The following is a 17,419-nucleotide window of genomic DNA, read 5'->3' as shown; positions in this document are numbered from 1 at the left end:
CAATCCTCCTGTGTTTTCACTACTCTGAATAACGTTGTATTGTCCACAAATTTAATCACCTCATGTGGCAGAGAGCAGGAGAGTCGGCAGGGACACGGTGGCAGAGAACATGAGAGTCGCCAGAGAGCAGGAGAGTCGGCAGAGCTTGCCTTCTTGCGCTTTTCGCACAAGGGAGATGTGTTCAAAATGTTTTATTTCAGGGCTGGGATTTAAGGGTGGCAGAGAGCAGGACAGTCGGCAAGGACGTGAGCGACTGGTCCTCAGCAGTTGCTTCTTTTTGGATCGGCCAGCCCAATCGGTGTTACTTCGTTGGTTTAGTGAATCGTTGCCTTCCTACTTTGCATGTCATTTCCCCTCATTTGAATGTGTGGATCGGATCGGGCAGAAGGTTAGTGAATTGGGTCGGGGTTGCAAACTGGTCGGGACACAATCGGTGAGCTTAGTGAATCTAGCCCAAAGTAAATGACGGCAGATAAAAACCCAAGTGGTCCGTCCAGTCTGCCCAACCATACATGCTCCATAAATTTAGTTTAAACGGTCCTTTTTCTTAGATATTCCTGGGCCAGAAACCCAGAGCCCCGCCCAGTAGTGTGCTTAGGTTCCATCTACTGGAGTCTCCATCAAAGCTCACTCCAGCCCATCTTAACCGTCCCAGCCTTCGAAACCCTCTCAAGGTTTTCTAACCATTCTCCCAGGGGAGCTAAGAATAGTTTATATGAATTTATTTAGGTACTCAAGCATTTTCCCCTGTCTGCCCTGGTGGGCTCAGAATCTAATCTAATGTACCTGGGGCAATGGGGGGATTAAGTGACTTGCCCAGGATCACAAGGAGCAGTGTGAGTTTGAACCCATAACCTCAGGCTGCTGAGTCTGTAGCTTTAACTACTGCACCACACTTTCCCCCATGTACATTATCTCCTCTTTTTCTGTTGAGAGCCACTGGAGAAAAGGCTTTTTTCTTGAACTTCTGTATCTTATCTCCTGCTGCAGTAGGTCCATGAACAAGTCCACCATGGCCTTTAATAGTTTATAAAATTTGACATACCATCCTTCATATAGGGCTTCGTTTACAAAGCCGCACTAACAGCTGCCACGCTAATGTCCATTAATTCCCTATGGACATCGGAGCAATTACCGCAGCATGGCTTTGTAAAAGGGGGGAATTAATATCAGAGTGGGGTACAGCATGAAATACCACTTAAAACAATAGAAAATACATTTTTCAATTAAAAAATAAGAAATAAAACAGGCATAGAGATGCAGCAGAGCTGTTATCTTCATCTGAAGTATCTGCACAATTGCTATCCTAATGCATAAGCTACAGGTGGGCAACTTTTTATCCTAGGCCAGTACATATTCATTTTCTTTCCAACCATACTTCAACTGTAGAGTCGCTTTGCTGAGATTCTGAATAGATGTCATGCAACGGGGTCACTGCATGAAGATGACTCTGCATGAAGACGACACTGCATGAAGAAGACTCACAAGGCTTTCAGGAGAAGATTTTCACCCCTTCAGAGATGCCTAGCAATCCACCACCTGCAGCAACTGAGTTTTATGCTGTACTTTGGACCCCTTGTGGGTTCTCTTGCTATTTTCCTGAGAAACCCCCTTTGTGGAGTCCAAGAATTCTCCTACCGTGAGAAATCTTCATCTTGACAACCAAGGAAAGATTACCGTTCGGCCTGATTCCTGTTTTCAGATGTTTCCAAATAGCTACCCAGAATCATGCAGTAGTGTGTCTGTTGACAAAGAGCATTAATACTTGCTGTCCGACGAGCAAAACTGATTGAGACCATTTCTGTAATTGTTTTTGAAAGGGTTGGAATATGTTGTATAGATCAGTGAAATCAGCTTCTACTTTAATGCATTTTGAATTGTAGATGCTAAGACAGCAGAATATGAAAACTTTACAAGGGCATGAAGACTTTTACAAGACACTGTAGATCTCAGTTTTCGGAGCTGAGAACTAAACAACTTATCCTATTATGCTTAGTGCCGGGAAATGCCAACTGATTTCAGTCCTTTTGACCTTTGATTCCTATATCCTGCCTCTCATCCTGTTTTTAGTAGAGTGGAGATGCTGCCTTTGACAAAGACACTCTGTATCCTTGTTTTCAGTCTTTACACAGCTAGCTTCATTTTATGAAGGATCTGGTTGTTTGTTCTTTGTCTATTGAATGCATTTTGATGAAACAACCCCCTTCTTAAGCTTCCTACTGCCCAACCTCACCCTAAAAATGTGGCCACAGAAAGAAAAGCAATATAAGAAGAATTGAAGATGTGCCGGTTAAGATCAAGGTGTATCATCTGTTAAGGAAATTGGAATAGACTCAGTAAGGTGTTTTAGCTTCTTCACAAAGGGGCTGATGCAGAAAGCCATGTGGTAGAGCTGCGTGCTGATGGCTGAGCACCCAGATTCTACTGTGAAATTAATGAGAAAATATTCCACAGTGATGCTGTAAGCTGAGATGGAAATTCTAAACATGCAAAACTTGTGAACTAATTGGGGAAAGCCTGCTGGACACACACACGCACAAAGGTTCTCCAGTAAGGAGGAGAGTGTGGCGTAGTGGTTAGAACTACAACCTCAACTCCCTGAGGTTGTGGGTTCAAACCTACACTGCTCCTTGTGACCCTGGGCAAGTCACTTAATCCTTTACTGCCTCAGGTATGTTAGATAAGAATAGTCTTACTGGGTCAGACCAATGTTCCATCAAGCCCAGTAGCCCGCTCTCACTGTGGCCAGTCCAGGTCACTAGTACCTGGCCAAAACCCAAGGAGTAGCAATATTCCATGCTACCGATCCAGGGCAAGCAGTGGCTTCCCCCATGTCTTTCGTAATAACAAATTATGGACTTTTCCTCCAGGAACTTGTCCAAACCTTTCTTAAAACCAGCTACGTTATCCATCCTTACCACAACCTCTGGCAATGCATTCCAGCGCTTAACTATTCTCCGAGTAAAAAAATATTTCCTCCTATTGGGTTTTTAAAGAATTTCCCTGTAACTTCATCGAGCGTCCCCTAGACTTTGTAATTTTTGGCGGAGTGGAAAATCGATTCACTTGTACCCATTCTACTCCACTCAGGATTTTGTAGACTTCAATCTTATCTCCCCTCAGCCATCTCTTTTCCAAGCTGAAGAGCCCTAACCGTTTTAGTCTTTCCTCATACGAGAGTAGTTCCATCGCCTTTATCATCTTGGTCGCTCTTCTTTGAACCTTTTCTAGTGCCACTATATCTTTCTTGAGATAAGGAGGCCAGAATTAGAAAGACTGTGAGCCCGCTGGGACAGAGGGAAAATTCTTGTGTGCCTGATTTGTAACAAATTCTAAGCTCCTTTGGGAGGACAGGCTAAGTGCCAGCACTCATCTGCGCATAAACTGGACTGTAGTTCCGCACATAAATATTAGCCTCACAAAACTTCCTTGTACATAAAGGGGTCCTTTTACAAGGGCGCTGTAGCGGTTTAACACGTGGAATACCGCGCGTTAAACCACCTGCCGCACTAGTACCTAACGCCTCCATTGACGAGGCGTTAGGATTTTAGGCTGCCGCGGGGGTTAGCGCGTGATGAAATGTCTGACGCGCTAACCCCCTTGGCGCGCCTTGATAAAAGGAGCCCAAAATTTTTGCCAAGGCTGATATTTATTGATCATCTGTTGTTCTATTGTCCTTTGATACTCAACTTTTGGAAGTCAATATGGGGACAGATTAATACCATACTGGAATCATCAAGTCCATTGACATATGAGGTAGTCATATGTAATGTAATGTAATGTAATTTATTTCTTATATACCGCTAAACTCCGTTAGGATTCTAAGCGGTTTACAGAAAAATAGACAATAGGGTGCGTTAAAATTATAAGTAAAATAGGTACTTAGAAATTCCCTTACTGTCCCGAAGGCTCACAATCTAACTAAAGTACCTGGAAAAATGACAATTAGTAGAGTAATGAAGAAATAAAATAGAGAATAGATGAGAAAAATAAGAAAATAAACATTCTAATAAGACTACAATGATCTAAAGGACTTTGAAAGGTTGAAAAAAGAGGGGAGATAAGAATAGATGCAGAGGGAGAACCGTTGAAGCAATAGAATTCTGGGGAAATTTAAGTGAAATTTGAATGATAAAATAAAACAAAATAAGTGGTATAACAATAAGTGAGATTAAAAAATATATCATAAACTAAAAAGAATTGAAAATAAAATCAAAACAGTCAAAACTTAAGTCCAGCTTGAATGGGCCCCCGAGCCGACCGTTGATCCGATGGCCGGACTGCAGCCCTCCTCCGCCGGCAGGATGGTATTGCATCTTAAACCCTCATTGGATAGATATAAATGTCGGCTTTTCCTTATTATGACCGGAATAGCCATGCAAATGGTTACCCATAATTGGAAAAATTGGGATGGCCTAATTTTCCTTTTTGGTGGGCAAATTTATGCCTCTGCTACAGGTATGAGAAAATGAATGCTGACATGTTGGGGCATAGCACATTATTTAATTTGATTTGCGGCTCATTGACGTCTTTTATTACTTCGTTATAATTGTCTTTTATCTTTAGTTTTTTGTGGACTTACACACACATCCAGGATAGGGTGGGAGGTTGGGAGGGGGGTATATCTTTGCTTTGTTATGTTCTATATCTACAGGTTATGGAAGGGAAGGGAGGGGGTTTTATTCTTTATGTGTTATTATTGACAGATTATAAGTGCTTACTGTGGTGGATTAATGATTGTATATATATTCTTCTGTACTTTTTTTGTTGGCTTGAAAAATTAATAAAGTTTAGTAAAAAAAATAAAATAAAAAGGCTGATATCTATGCGCAGAACTACTTTCCATTTCATGGGTAGATGTGTCCTAGCACTTTTGTTTCTTTTTCAGACACATGCACAGTGCTGTTATCTTCAGCTATGTCAAGTTGTAGGCATTTTTGGTCTGGTTGTACACAAAAGAATAACGAGGCATCTAAATCCCCCCCCCCTCCCCAAACTGGCGCTATGTCCTCTCGACCAACTCCTCTATGCTGTTCTGGATCCTGGTGATTATTTTCTCATGTTGCACATGTGTTAAAATCCCCTGTTTACTTCTGTGCATTGCAGAGGAATACCTATTGTACTCATTACCATTTATTTTAATATAGTATATGCTCATATCTACCATGTGAGTTAACATCTGCAGTGAACAACCTTTTTATATCGTAAAATGCTCATTATATGTGTGCTTCCGCCTGTGGTAGCTTTCTGAATTGGTCAAAAAAAGCAGCACAAACAGCTGCCTCCTCAGGGCTGTCTCCACCACCCCAGTATCATCACATTACCATCAGCATCATTGTCACCTAAAGCTACTGTTCATTGCCACTTGATTCTGCGTCATCTGTTGGCTATCCAGGAAAGGCAGTGTCATTGACTAATGAACTTTTGCTTTTCCTTTTCTCCCTGTTTTGGCTGAAAAGAGTGCCTGTGGTGATCCAGTGGTGCTTCATCTTTTTTCCGATTAAAGATATGAATGAGTATGATAAGTGGCCTTTGGTCGCCTTACGTACACATGCACAAGCTGCACTGCCTCCAATTTACCTTAAGTTCTGGAACGTTGCCCGCCTCAGTGCTGTAACCTCACCCAAGCGCTTTCCTGCTTCTGTACGCGATTGTCCTTTTCACGCCACCTCACAATTGCGAACAGACGTAGGAAAGTGCTTGCATGAGGTTATAGCAGTGAGGCGGGCAACATTCCAGAACAATGGTAACATACCAAGGGCCTCATAATACTACCTGGCGGGCCACATGTGGCCCCCGGGCTGCAAGTTTGAGACCACTGCCTTAGAGGGAACAGTGGTGCCAATCTAATGCACTGAGGAACTTGCTCCAGTTTTGGATTTTGAATTGTAGCCTCTTGGTTAATCATTCTCATAGGAATGAGGTAAAGCCTATGTCAGTAAATACATAAATAAGGCTGCGTTTATTCTGCTATATTTCTCTTATTTTATTGATACATTATTACTTTTGTATCATTATGTTCTAAAGCTACCATACATAAAGGCTGCAGTACTGACTGGATTCTTACAGAATTGCAGGCTTTATTGCATAAGGAGGAGGAAGCAATATGGCTCAATCTGGAAAGAGAGACGGGGAAAATCTGTTTTCATTAGTGTGATATATAGGCCTTCTCCACAGACATAAGTGGATTTAATTGAAGACATTTACAAAATAGCTATGAAAGGGGAAGTGCTATTAATAGATAATTTTGATATGCTATATGTTGACTGAGGCATCCTTTTTGTGGTATCATCTAGAAGTAGGGAGATCCTGGATTCTTCAGAGAGAACTGTTCCAGCAGTTGGTAATGGAACCCACATGGGATGGGGCCATACTGGACTTAATGCTTACGAATGGGGAGAGTGTTTCTGATGTTATATTGATTATCTAGCATCCGGTGATCATCAGATAGTGTGGTTCAATATTAAGACAGATGAGGAGAGAGAATTCTTTCAAAAGGAAGGTTTCTAGACTTCAAAAAAATTTAACTATGTCAAGATAGGGAATTACTGACTATAAACTGAGGTAATTTTTCCTCATATAAGAGGAAAAAAAAGTTGACTCGAATATAAACCAAACTTGCGGCAGTCTCACAAGGTTACTGTGGGAACTCACATCAGTCATTTTGAGTAGTGAGACTGCACGGGGCAGGAGCAGAGGAGGATCGCTTATGCCCTGGCTCGCCACTGGGACAGCAGAGCTTAAAGTAGGCTCAGGGAGAGGCCTGTGATAGGTCCTTGTCTGTTTTATCGTTCCCTCTTTGAGAAATTCCCTAACCCTTATTTGTCCTGTTTGTCTATTTTAATTAAATTGCAAGCTGTATTGAGCAGGGATTGTCTCTTAGATGCTTGTTTTTTTTTTGGGGGGGGGTTAAATTCTTTATTCATTTTTAAAAACTTCAATTGTGCACAATAGATGATGCATTTACATAAAACATTATCATTACAGCACAATATATTTAATAGAATAAATAATAGATGTTTAATGTACAGTGCTGTATATGTCTAGCAGTGCTATAGAAATTATAACTAGTAGTAGTAAGACTCAAATATAAACTGAGACCCCTATTTTTGGGCCATTTTTTTGGCCCCAAAATCTAGGTTTATATTCAAGTATATACAGTACCACAAGGAGTTATTAGCTGGATGGGAACATCTGGAAGAAGTAGGAAACAGTGGCCAAAAGTTGAAAGGAGCTATTTTAAGGGTAACAAACTTTTCATAAGTAAAGTAAATAAAAGTAAGAAGGCCACTTTGGTTTCCAAAGGAAGTAGTTAAAAAGTTAAGGAGAAAGGGGCTACCCTTAATAAACTATAAAAGAAGGAGGAAGTCAAGCAACAATGTCAGGAAACCTAAGAGAAGCTGGTAAACTAGTCAGGAAAGCAGAGATGCAAATGGAATAAAAAATTGTCAATATGGTGAAATGGGGGAGGAGGGGGAGGACAAGACATTTTTAGATATAATTGTGATTGGAAAAAAAAAATGCAAAAGTGACATTCTGAGACTCAAAAGTGAAGGGAAGAAATATGTAGAAGCTGATGAGGGCAATGCGGAATTACTTAACAGATATTTCTGTTCTATGTTTACAGATGAAGGGATGGGAGCAGGACCGCAGAAAACAAAGACAGATAGGATGAAAGCAAGGTAGACCTTGAGTGACTTTCAGAACACTGTGTTCATGAGTTGCTAGGTAACTTAAAAGTAGACAACACAGTGGGGCCAGATGGGATATATCAGAGGGTATTGAAAGAATGGCTGTCTGACATTTTCAGTGTTTCTCTAGAGTCAGGAATGATGCCACAGGACTCTACAACAGGAGAAGTAAGGAGAACTATAGTTCTGTTAGGCTGACCTCTCTAGGGAGTAAATGAATGGAAACACACCAAGGTTATCTGAAATCCAATGGATTGTAGGAACCATGGTAGCATTGTTTCACTAGAGATAGGTCTTGTCAGACAAGTATAATTAATTTTTTTTGACTGCATGACCAGAGAATTGGATCAAGGGGGAGCACTAGACATGGAGTACTTAGAATTCAGCAAAGTCTGTGGCACAGTTCCATATAGGTGACATAAATAAACTGAGCACCCTCAGTATGGGTCCTAAAATGACAGGTTAGGAACTGGATGTATGGGTAAGGTTGCTAGATTTTTCCAAAGGAAAATCCGGACCCATGGCCACACCCACTGGCCCGCCCCATTCCGCCTGTGTCACGCCCCATTCTGCCCCCCCAGCTCCTTCCCCAGACAGCATGCGATGATGTCACGTGCACGTGCGCGTGACATCACCTCGTTGTATCCGCATATGCACGGATGCCCCCTTCCCAACGCGATTTTGACAGGAAGCTTTTCAAAACCTGGACAAAGTGCCGGGTTTTGAAAAGCCGTCCAAACCCCTGGACATGTCCGGGAAAATCCGGACGTCTGGTAACCCCTGTGTGTGGGAGACGACAAGTTAGTAGTAAATGGAGTCCACGCTAAAGAAAAGGGTTTTTACTGGCGGCATGTAACCAAATTGATTGAAGTCGTTTACAACATATGAAAAAGAAGGAACCGAATATAAGTAAATAAAAAAAGTCTTTGTAAGTGACACTGCAGAAGGCCTCGAGGAAAACAATCCAATCGGGTTTTCAGGATTTCCCCAATGAATATGCATTGAAAGCAGTGCATGCACAGAGATCTCATTAGGGAAATCCTGAAAACCCTACTGGATTGCGGCCCTCAAGGAGGGACTTTGAGACCCCTGGTTTAGTCTGAGGTAAAGGAAGAAAAGCCTTGTTATTGCAAAGAAGTCATTGGCCACAGGAAAACTGTCATGACTTTGCTCAGCAGTGTATCAGTGAAATCATTTCATGATCTCCCTAAGACCAGCGGCCTGCTTGGGCCTAGCAGCTCTGGAAACTCCCTTCATCTCTTACAGCAAGAAGGACAGTGCACACAGTCATGAGAGGACCCAGTGTGTAACAAGACAGCTGGGCTATAGTGCTTTGTTTCCTTCCCCCTCATCAGCAATCTGCGTAGAGATGTTAAGAATGATTTCCGAATAATCACTAACTTGTTCAGATGCCTTTCTTTGTCTTTTTTTAATGCTTTGCTTCCTATATTTGTTATAAGAGAAACTTGTGCTTTGATAAAAATGAACTAAAATATGGGTTTCTTGCAGTTGGTCAGGTTTCTCTTTTTTTTTTTTTTTCCTGTTGCTGGATTTTATTTTGATCCTGTTTTAAAACATAAAAGCCTTGACCCGCTCGAGTTCTGCACATCCCTCGCTCCGTGCTCGGATTGCACGAGTAGAACCAAATTGATGATCACCGAGCACGCACCTGCTGTAGAGAAACAGCTCACTGTGCATGCAATGGAGAGAAAAAAGAGTTTTGATCTGTTTTAAAGAGGCATCTCTATGGAAACCTAATGAGGAGATAATTGAATGAAAGCCCTTTTGCCGTCCATCTCTCTTTCACACACATTGATGCCAGGGAGGTCAGGGCCCTTGTATCCTTTGCGTTTCCTTCAGGGTTTATGCAGATTTGATAAGAATACTAAAGTCTCACTATCCTCTCAGTGTCAGCTTTCCTCCTTAGATAAATTACCTTCTTGAAACTGTTATAGCAACAGTCTGCTGTCACGTTAATTAGATGTCTGAGCCTTCCAGAAAACGTGAGCAACCTGCGAGAGTGGTGTGTGGGTGCTTTCCTATTGATCTGTTTGGGGCTGTGAAAGTGAACACTATTTCTTGGTGAATAAAGAAGCCCTTTTTCTAGAGCGTGGTTAAGTTATGCACTTACCACAGGTTTACCGCAAGTAACATGCGGTAAGTGCAGAGTTTGAGTGGTAAAGGCTGAGGGCATGACTTGCATCCAGGGCTGTGGAATCGGTAGATAAATCCTTCAACTCCGACTCCAGGTACCCAAAATTGACTCCAACTCTGACTCTTCAGCCCTGGTTTTATCTATATATTTTGAAATTAGGGCTGTGGAATCAGTAGATAAATCCTTCGTCTCCGACTCTTTAGTTTCTGGTACTCACGACTCTGACGCCACGTACCAAAATTGTCTCTGACTCCAACTCCGACTCCACAACCCTGCTTGCATCTGCCTGCATCTACCACATAGGGCAGAGAGAGACTCACCTCATTTTATTTATTTTTTTATTTAAAAAATTTATATCTGACTATTCTCTGTGGGTAGCAAGCGGCATACATACTATCATACAAAACACAATTTAAAATAAATACAGGGAAGCCTAAACCAACAAAAAAATATCATAAAACAATCAATTAAAAATAAGCTTCTAAAAAAAACCAATCTTACATAAACCTGACAAACATACGAGCCTAAAATAACATGATACACCATTTAACAGAAATAGAATTCAGTGCTCAATTTCATGTCACGTAAGTGCACTCAAACAGTTAAGGTTTTTAGCATCTTGCGAAATTGGCTTGTCGCATTGCCACCGGCAGCGCATTCCAACAAAGTAATCCCTGCACCATCAACATCGCTTTACGGTTTCCCGACAACCTCACCGCGCTGAGTGGTGGCACTGCTAAGCACAACTTATCCATGGATCGCAATGTGTGAGATGGCTGGTAGAAATGAAGTAATGAGCGCAAAACAGGACAATCATCTTTCAACAGCTTAAAAATAATGCAGAGAACTTTAAATTCAACACAAGCACTGATAGGCAACCAGTGTAACTCTCTCAGAACAGGTATGATATGTTCAGATCTGGATGCCCGCACAATCGTATTTGCCACAGCACTTTGAACCAGTTGGAGGCCCTTTACTACATATTTCTGTAATCCCAGATATAATGCATTGCAATAATCAAACACCAGTGTGAGAATCATCGTAATAACAGTCCTAAAATTATTCAGTGACAAATAATCCCGCAAGCCACGTAACAACCATATAAGTGTTTAAACATCTGTCATATCGCCCCTTTCCTGCCTTTCCTCCAAAGTATATCTGCTTTATCGTTCCTTCTTTGAAAAAATCCTTAACCTCTATTTGTCCAATTTGTCTTTTTTGATTAGATTGTAAGCTCTATCGAGTAGAGATCATCACTTACATGTTTAATGTACATTGTGGCAGCACGATAGAAAGTAGAGAATAGCACAGTGACAAAATTCATCACTGTTCCCGTCCCCATGGATAACCATGGGAAACCATCTCCATGTCATTCTTTAAGGAGAGAGGGAAGAATCAGAGTATGAATGGGCACAACCTCTGATCCTCTAGCATTGCACTGAAGAATGCTGGTGTAGAAGGACTGAGGTTGAGATAGACACTACAAAATGACAGTCTCTGGTATCCACAGCAGATATTGTGATGTCATAACAGTTCATTCCACCAATGCCTGTGAGCCAACCTTATCAGTGATGTCACAATGGGTTCATTATCCTATATTTGGCTCACATAAGAATCAGAGTATGATTGGACACAGCCACTGACCTTCAAGTCTTGCATTGAAGAATGCTGGTGGAGAAGGACTGAGGTTGAGATAGACACTAAAGAATGACACGGGATGGTTTCCTGCGGTTAGATAGTGCAGGAGCACCCATGCTGTCTGCATGTAACACACTGAATGTAACACAGTGAAGGTCCACTGTTGATAAGTAAGAAGCACTGCAGCAGCATATCCCTCCCTCACACCATGCATCATTTCCCATGATTTGATTTCCCCTGATCAGACCCCGGTACCTCCAATGCACAACTCAAACTCCCTGATCAGACCCTTAACACCTCTGATATATAAGCCAACACCCCCAATCCAACAATTCCACCCCAACACAAAGCCCCATTTCATCAAATAAAACCTTCTTTCCTGAGCCCTCCCTTCTCCCATCCTTAGATGTCCCCGGGCCTTATCCAGGAACCTACATCGATGAGGTAGCAGTCCCAGGTGGCCGTGGTCCTGCCACTTGGGATGGTACCTGAATCCAAAATGGCACCAATGACACTTGGCAGTATTTTCATGGTACTATCACTAGGGGGTCTTCCTTCCTTATGAGGAGGTTTGATTGAGGAGTTGGCTTTTGCATTGGGGATATCAGGATCTGATGGGGGTATTTTGGGGGAGTGCCACCTCACCTCCAGTGACAGCTTGTTGCACTACTGAACTGCCTAGAAACATAGAAACATAGAAAAAGACGGCAGATAAGGGCCGCGGCCCATCTAGTCTGCCCACACTAATAACCCTCCCCTATTTAACTCTGTGCAGAGATCCCACGTGATGATCCCATTTCTTCTTAAAATCAGGCACGCTGCTTGCCTCGATCACCTGAAGTGAAAGTCTATTCCAGCGATCAACCACTCTTTCGGTGAAAAAGTATTTCCTGGTGTCGCCATGCAATTTCCCCCCCCCTGATTTTCCATGGATGTCCTCTTGTTGCCGTCGGACCCCTGAAGAAGAAGATATCTTCTTCTACCTCGATACGGCCCGTGAGGTATTTGAAAGTCTCGATCATGTCTCCCCTCTCTCTGCGTTCCTCGAGTGAGTATAGCCGTAATTTGTCCAGCCGTTCCTCGTACTGGAGATCCTTGAGTCCGGAGACCATCCGGGTGGCCATTCGCTGGACCGACTCAAGCCTCAGTACATCCTTGCGATAATGAGGCCTCCAGAATTGCACGCAATATTCCAGATGGGGCCTCACCATAGATCTATACAACGGCATAATGACTTCAGGCTTATGGCTGACGAAACTCCTACGTATACATCCTATGATGTGCCTAGCCTTAGATGAAGCCCGCTCCACTTGATTGGCAGTCTTCATGTCTTCACTGATGATCACCCCTAGGTCCCATTCTGCAACCGTCCTTGCTAGGATCTCGCCATTTAGGGTGTAAGTCTTGCATGGATTTTGACTGCCAAGGTGCATGACTTTGCATTTCTTGGCATTAAAACTCAGTTGCCAGGTCTTTGACCATTGCTCCAATAGGAGTAGGTCGTGTTTCATATTGTCCGTTGTGCTCTTGCTTGTTATATTACACAGTTTGGCGTCATCGGCGAATAATGTTATTTTACCACGAAGCCCCTCAGCCAGGTCCCTTATAAAGATATTGAAAAGGATCGGGCCTAAGACCGAGCCCTGTGGCACTCCGCTGATCACTGCCGTCATTACGGAGGGGGTGCCGTTCACCACCACCCTCTGAAGCCTACCACCAAGCCAGTCCTCCAACCCATTTTGTAAAAGTGTCACCTAATCCCATAGAACTCATTTTGCACAACAACCTGCGGTGTGGGACACTATCAAATGCTTTGCTGAAATCCAAGTATACAATGTCCAAGGACTCTCCAATATCAAGCTTCCCCGTCACCCAGTCAAAGAAGCTGATCAAGTTGGATTGGCAGGATTTCCCCTTGGCAAATCCATGTTGACGGGGATCCCGTAGATTCTCCTCATCCAGGATCTTATCTAATTGGTGTTTGATTAGGGTTTCCATTAGTTTGCTCACTATAGATGTGAGACTCACTGGTCTGTAGTTCTCAGCCTCTGTTCTGCAACCTTTTTTGTGGAGTGGAATGACGTTAGCCGGTTTCCAGTCCAACGGGACTCTACCTGTACTAAAGGAGAGATTGAAGAGAGCGGATAGTGGTTCCGCCAGGACGTCCCCTAACTCCCTGAGCACCTTGGGGTGTAGGTTGTCTGGCCCCATTGCTTTGTTAACCTTGAGTTTAGTCAGCTCACAGTAGACACTGCTTGTTGTAAACTTGAAATTACTAAACGGGTCCACTGAGCCATCCTTTTTCTGTAGCTGAGGGCCGGAACCCGGCGCCTCGAGGGTGAAGACCGAACAGAAGTATTCGTTTAACAATTCAGCTTTTTCCGAGTCTGCTTCTACAAAGTTCCCGTCTGGTTTCCTAAGGCGTACTATCCCGCTTGTGCTGCGGTTTCTGTCGCTAATATACCTGAAGAAGGATTTATCGCCCTTCTTGATGTTCTTTGCTAAAGTTTCCTCCATTCGGAATTTGGCCTCTCTAACTGCTGTTTTGACAGCTCTTGCCCTAGTCAAATAGACTTCTCTAGAGTCCTGAGATACTGTATGTTTGTAGGAGATGAACGCTTTTTTCTTCTCTTTTATGAGGTCCGAGATCTCCGCTGAGAACCATTGTGGCTTATTGTTCCTGCGCCGTTTACTCACTGATTTTATATAGCGATTGGTCGCCTCCTGAATGGTAGTTTTCAGAGTCGACCACAATTCCTCTACGTTATCTGTTCCTGCTCGGTTTTGTAGTGCTTGATGGATGAAATCCCCCATACCCTCAAAGTTGGCGTTCTTGAAGCTAAGGACCCTGGTCGATGTGTTAGTTTTGCCTATATCATAGCTGTAGTTACAAGGTGGCAGATAGTTCAGCTGTGCTATTTGTAGTCATGACAGCTAGTGCGCAATGCCAAACCACGTATTGACTGTCATAGCTGGCATCACCTCCACTCATCCATGTCCGTCACATGCCCACATTAAACAGCCAACATGACATTTTTACCACTTGCTGCAGTTTTTAACACAGTAGTCTGTACCACAGTCAAATCCATGTTATCTGCATAACACAATTAGTAATAGCGCCTCAAAGTATGGCATGCCTACTTCATACAGATGAGTGAGTGTATCAGCTAGTAAAATCTCTGGGGTGCTGTTTGTTTGCTGAAGACAAATTTTCTTCACATTGCTGAAGTACATTTCCATAGAGTAGGCAAGACCTGTTCATCATGCCAGTGGTATGTGTGGCTTTATTGGCCTTTAAAAACAACCCAGAGATGCAGATGGTTTGGGATTTTGTTTTGCCATGTTTGAGTTGTATTCTGTTGAATTCTGGAAAGGACCTTTGTGTATACGGAGAAAGGCGCCTGCTCTGCTCGTCATCCCTCAGTCTGCCATGTACATCACTGTGAAAAGTTGGAGGCAAACGGAGTGTGATTAAAAGAATTTCTTGAGCTCTAACACATCTGTAGTCTTTCGCAATGAAGTAGGGCTTGAAAGAAGGAGAAGAAGTGAGAGCAAAAAGAAGCCAGCAGACACACTTTAACTGCCAGGTCTGGAGCACTTCCCACCAAACAGCAGTTTTCTTTGGGTGTTCAGTTTGCTTCTAATACCCTGGATAAGTTTATTAGTTTCACACTCACACTGCCTGCTAAGTTGTCTATAACGGAAAAGTTAAAGTAGTATCTCACAGATCAACAGCATGTTTGACTTCCTCAGTATTTACCGTATATGCTCGACTATAAACATAAGAACATAAGAATTTCCGCTGCTGGGTCAGACCAGTGGTCCATCATGCCCAGCAGTCCGCTCACGCGGCAGCCTTTAGGTCAAAGGAGCTTGACTAACTTTGTCTTGAATCTCTGGAGGGGGGGAAGGGTTGACTCAAATATAAACCGAGACCCTCAAAATCTCAGTTGGTATTTGAGTATATATGGTCAGAGGAGCCACAGGTATAGCAAGATTTATTGTACTGAAGATGGTAGAGGATGGGAGGAAGAACCTGGGTGTTGGTCCAATTTAAAATATAGGTTTGAACATAAGAACATAAGAACTGCCATCTCTGGATCAGACCCATGGTCCATCTAGTCCGGCGATCCGCACACGCGGAGGCCCAGTCAGGTATACACCTGATGTAGTTTTAGTCACCCATATCCCTCTATGCCTCTCGTAAGGAGATGTGCATCTAATTTGCCTTTGAATCCCAGCACAGTGGATTCCTTAAAAACCTCCTTTGGGAGAGCATTCCAGGCGTCCACCACTCGCTGCGTAAAGCAGAACTTCCTGGCATTTGTCCTGGACTTGTCCCCCCTTAGTTTCAAACCATGTCCTCTTGTCCGTGGACAATGTAAATAATTTATTTTCCTGCTCTATTTTATCGATGCCTTTCAGCATTTTGAACGTCTCGATTATGTCCCCTCGCAGCCTCCTCTTCTCAAGGGAGAACAGTCCCAGTTTCTTGAGTCGTTCCTCATATTCCAAGCTCTCCATACCTCTTATCAGCTTCGTTGCTCGTCTCTGCACCCTCTCCAGCAGTTTTATATCCTTCTTTAGGTTGGGAGACCAATGTTGGACTAATATAATGTTGAACAACTAATATACTTTTTTTTTTTTGTCCAAGAAAGTCCAGTCATTTTTTATACATGTACTTTTCATCTACTTTCAGACATTATTACTTGATCTTGGTATTATTTCACTATTTTATAAGGAATGAGTAGGAGGTGCCCCCCAAATCAGTCAAGACAAACAAACCTGTCTTCCTATGAAACAATATCCAAGTTTCCAAGTTTATTTGAGATTTGATGGATCGCTTAATCAAACTTCAAAGCGATGTACATAACTAAAATCCATGCAACTTTCAGGGGGATAAACATGCCACATAAAACCACAGACAAGATTTACGCATAGTGAGGAAAGAGAACATAAGAATTGCCACTGCTGGGTGAGACCAGTGGTTCATCATGCCCAGCAGTCAGCTCACGCGGCGGCCTTTAGGTCAAAGACCAGTGCCCTATTTGAGTCTAACCTTACAATATTTTAAAGAAAATAAGACAAAAAGGGAATGGACAATAAGGAGGGAGACATTAAAAGAAAGAAAGTCGCAGGGCAGACCCTAAGGAATGATTCAAGACAAGAGTACTAGCATAAAAAGAAAGCATTTCATCTTACTCTTGAATCGGTCTAACATGCGTTCTTCCCTTAGGTGAATAGGAAGAGAATTCCACAGTTGTGGAGCCGTTACAGAGAAGATGTATTGTCGGCGCATATTGATAACATTGAGAGAGGGAACTTTAAGTAAATGACCCGCGCCATTGCCCTCCATGCGCGCCTCCACCACTGCTGTAGTCACATGTCCTTCCTCCTTGAAGAACACCGCCACCGCTATCCTGCCACTCCTAATATGGCCCATGCCGTTGCCCTCCATGTGCACCCCCTTAGCTGACATTGCACTTGCCCTCAGCTCTAGAAGAAAAAAGCTGTTACTGCCATTGCTCTTTGTTGATGCGGGGCCTTGAGCATCTGCGCATGCTCAAAGCCTGATGGTTCCCAACCCCTCCAGGATGCTCGAAGATTCTCGGAGGAGGGTGGGAGCTGGTAGGCCTTGAGCATGCGCAGATGCTCAAGGCCTTGCACCAGATCAACACCTAACATTGGCAGTGGAAACTTTTTTTAATTAACAGCTGATGGGTAAGCACAATGTCAGCTTGTGGGGGGGGGGGTGCTTATGGAGGGCAATGACATGGGTCATCTTAGGTGTGGCAAGATAGCAGCTCCATGTGACTACAGCACTGGTGGGGATGCGCATGGAGGGCAACAGCGCAGGTCATTTTGGGGGTGGTAGGATAGTGGTACTGGTGTTCTTCGGTGGGGGTAGGTGTGTGACTACAGTACTGGTGGTGGT

At 43.2% G+C, this 17,419-nt stretch overlaps 1 protein-coding gene across 3 annotated transcripts in view; it reads left to right on the top strand.

Moving 5' to 3' along the window:
• The window catches only part of SASH1 (SAM and SH3 domain containing 1), a 512,910-nt gene that overhangs the window by 241,548 nt on the left and 253,943 nt on the right, over positions 1-17,419 (top strand). Inside the window, exon 4 of one of the 3 annotated variants that reach the window (XM_033936580.1) lies at positions 7,628-7,682. The exons of the other annotated variants lie outside the window; for them this stretch is intronic. Within the exon in view, the coding sequence (XP_033792471.1) occupies positions 7,628-7,682 (55 nt within the window). The remainder of the gene's footprint in view (positions 1-7,627; positions 7,683-17,419) is intronic. 3 annotated transcript variants of the gene reach the window in all.

This window comes from Geotrypetes seraphini, chromosome 3, assembly GCF_902459505.1.
Source record: "Geotrypetes seraphini chromosome 3, aGeoSer1.1, whole genome shotgun sequence".
In the NCBI taxonomy this organism is placed as follows: Eukaryota; Metazoa; Chordata; class Amphibia; order Gymnophiona; family Dermophiidae; genus Geotrypetes; species Geotrypetes seraphini.
The sequence above is the reverse complement of the archived record's forward strand: the minus strand, read 5'-3'. Positions and strand labels throughout refer to the sequence as shown.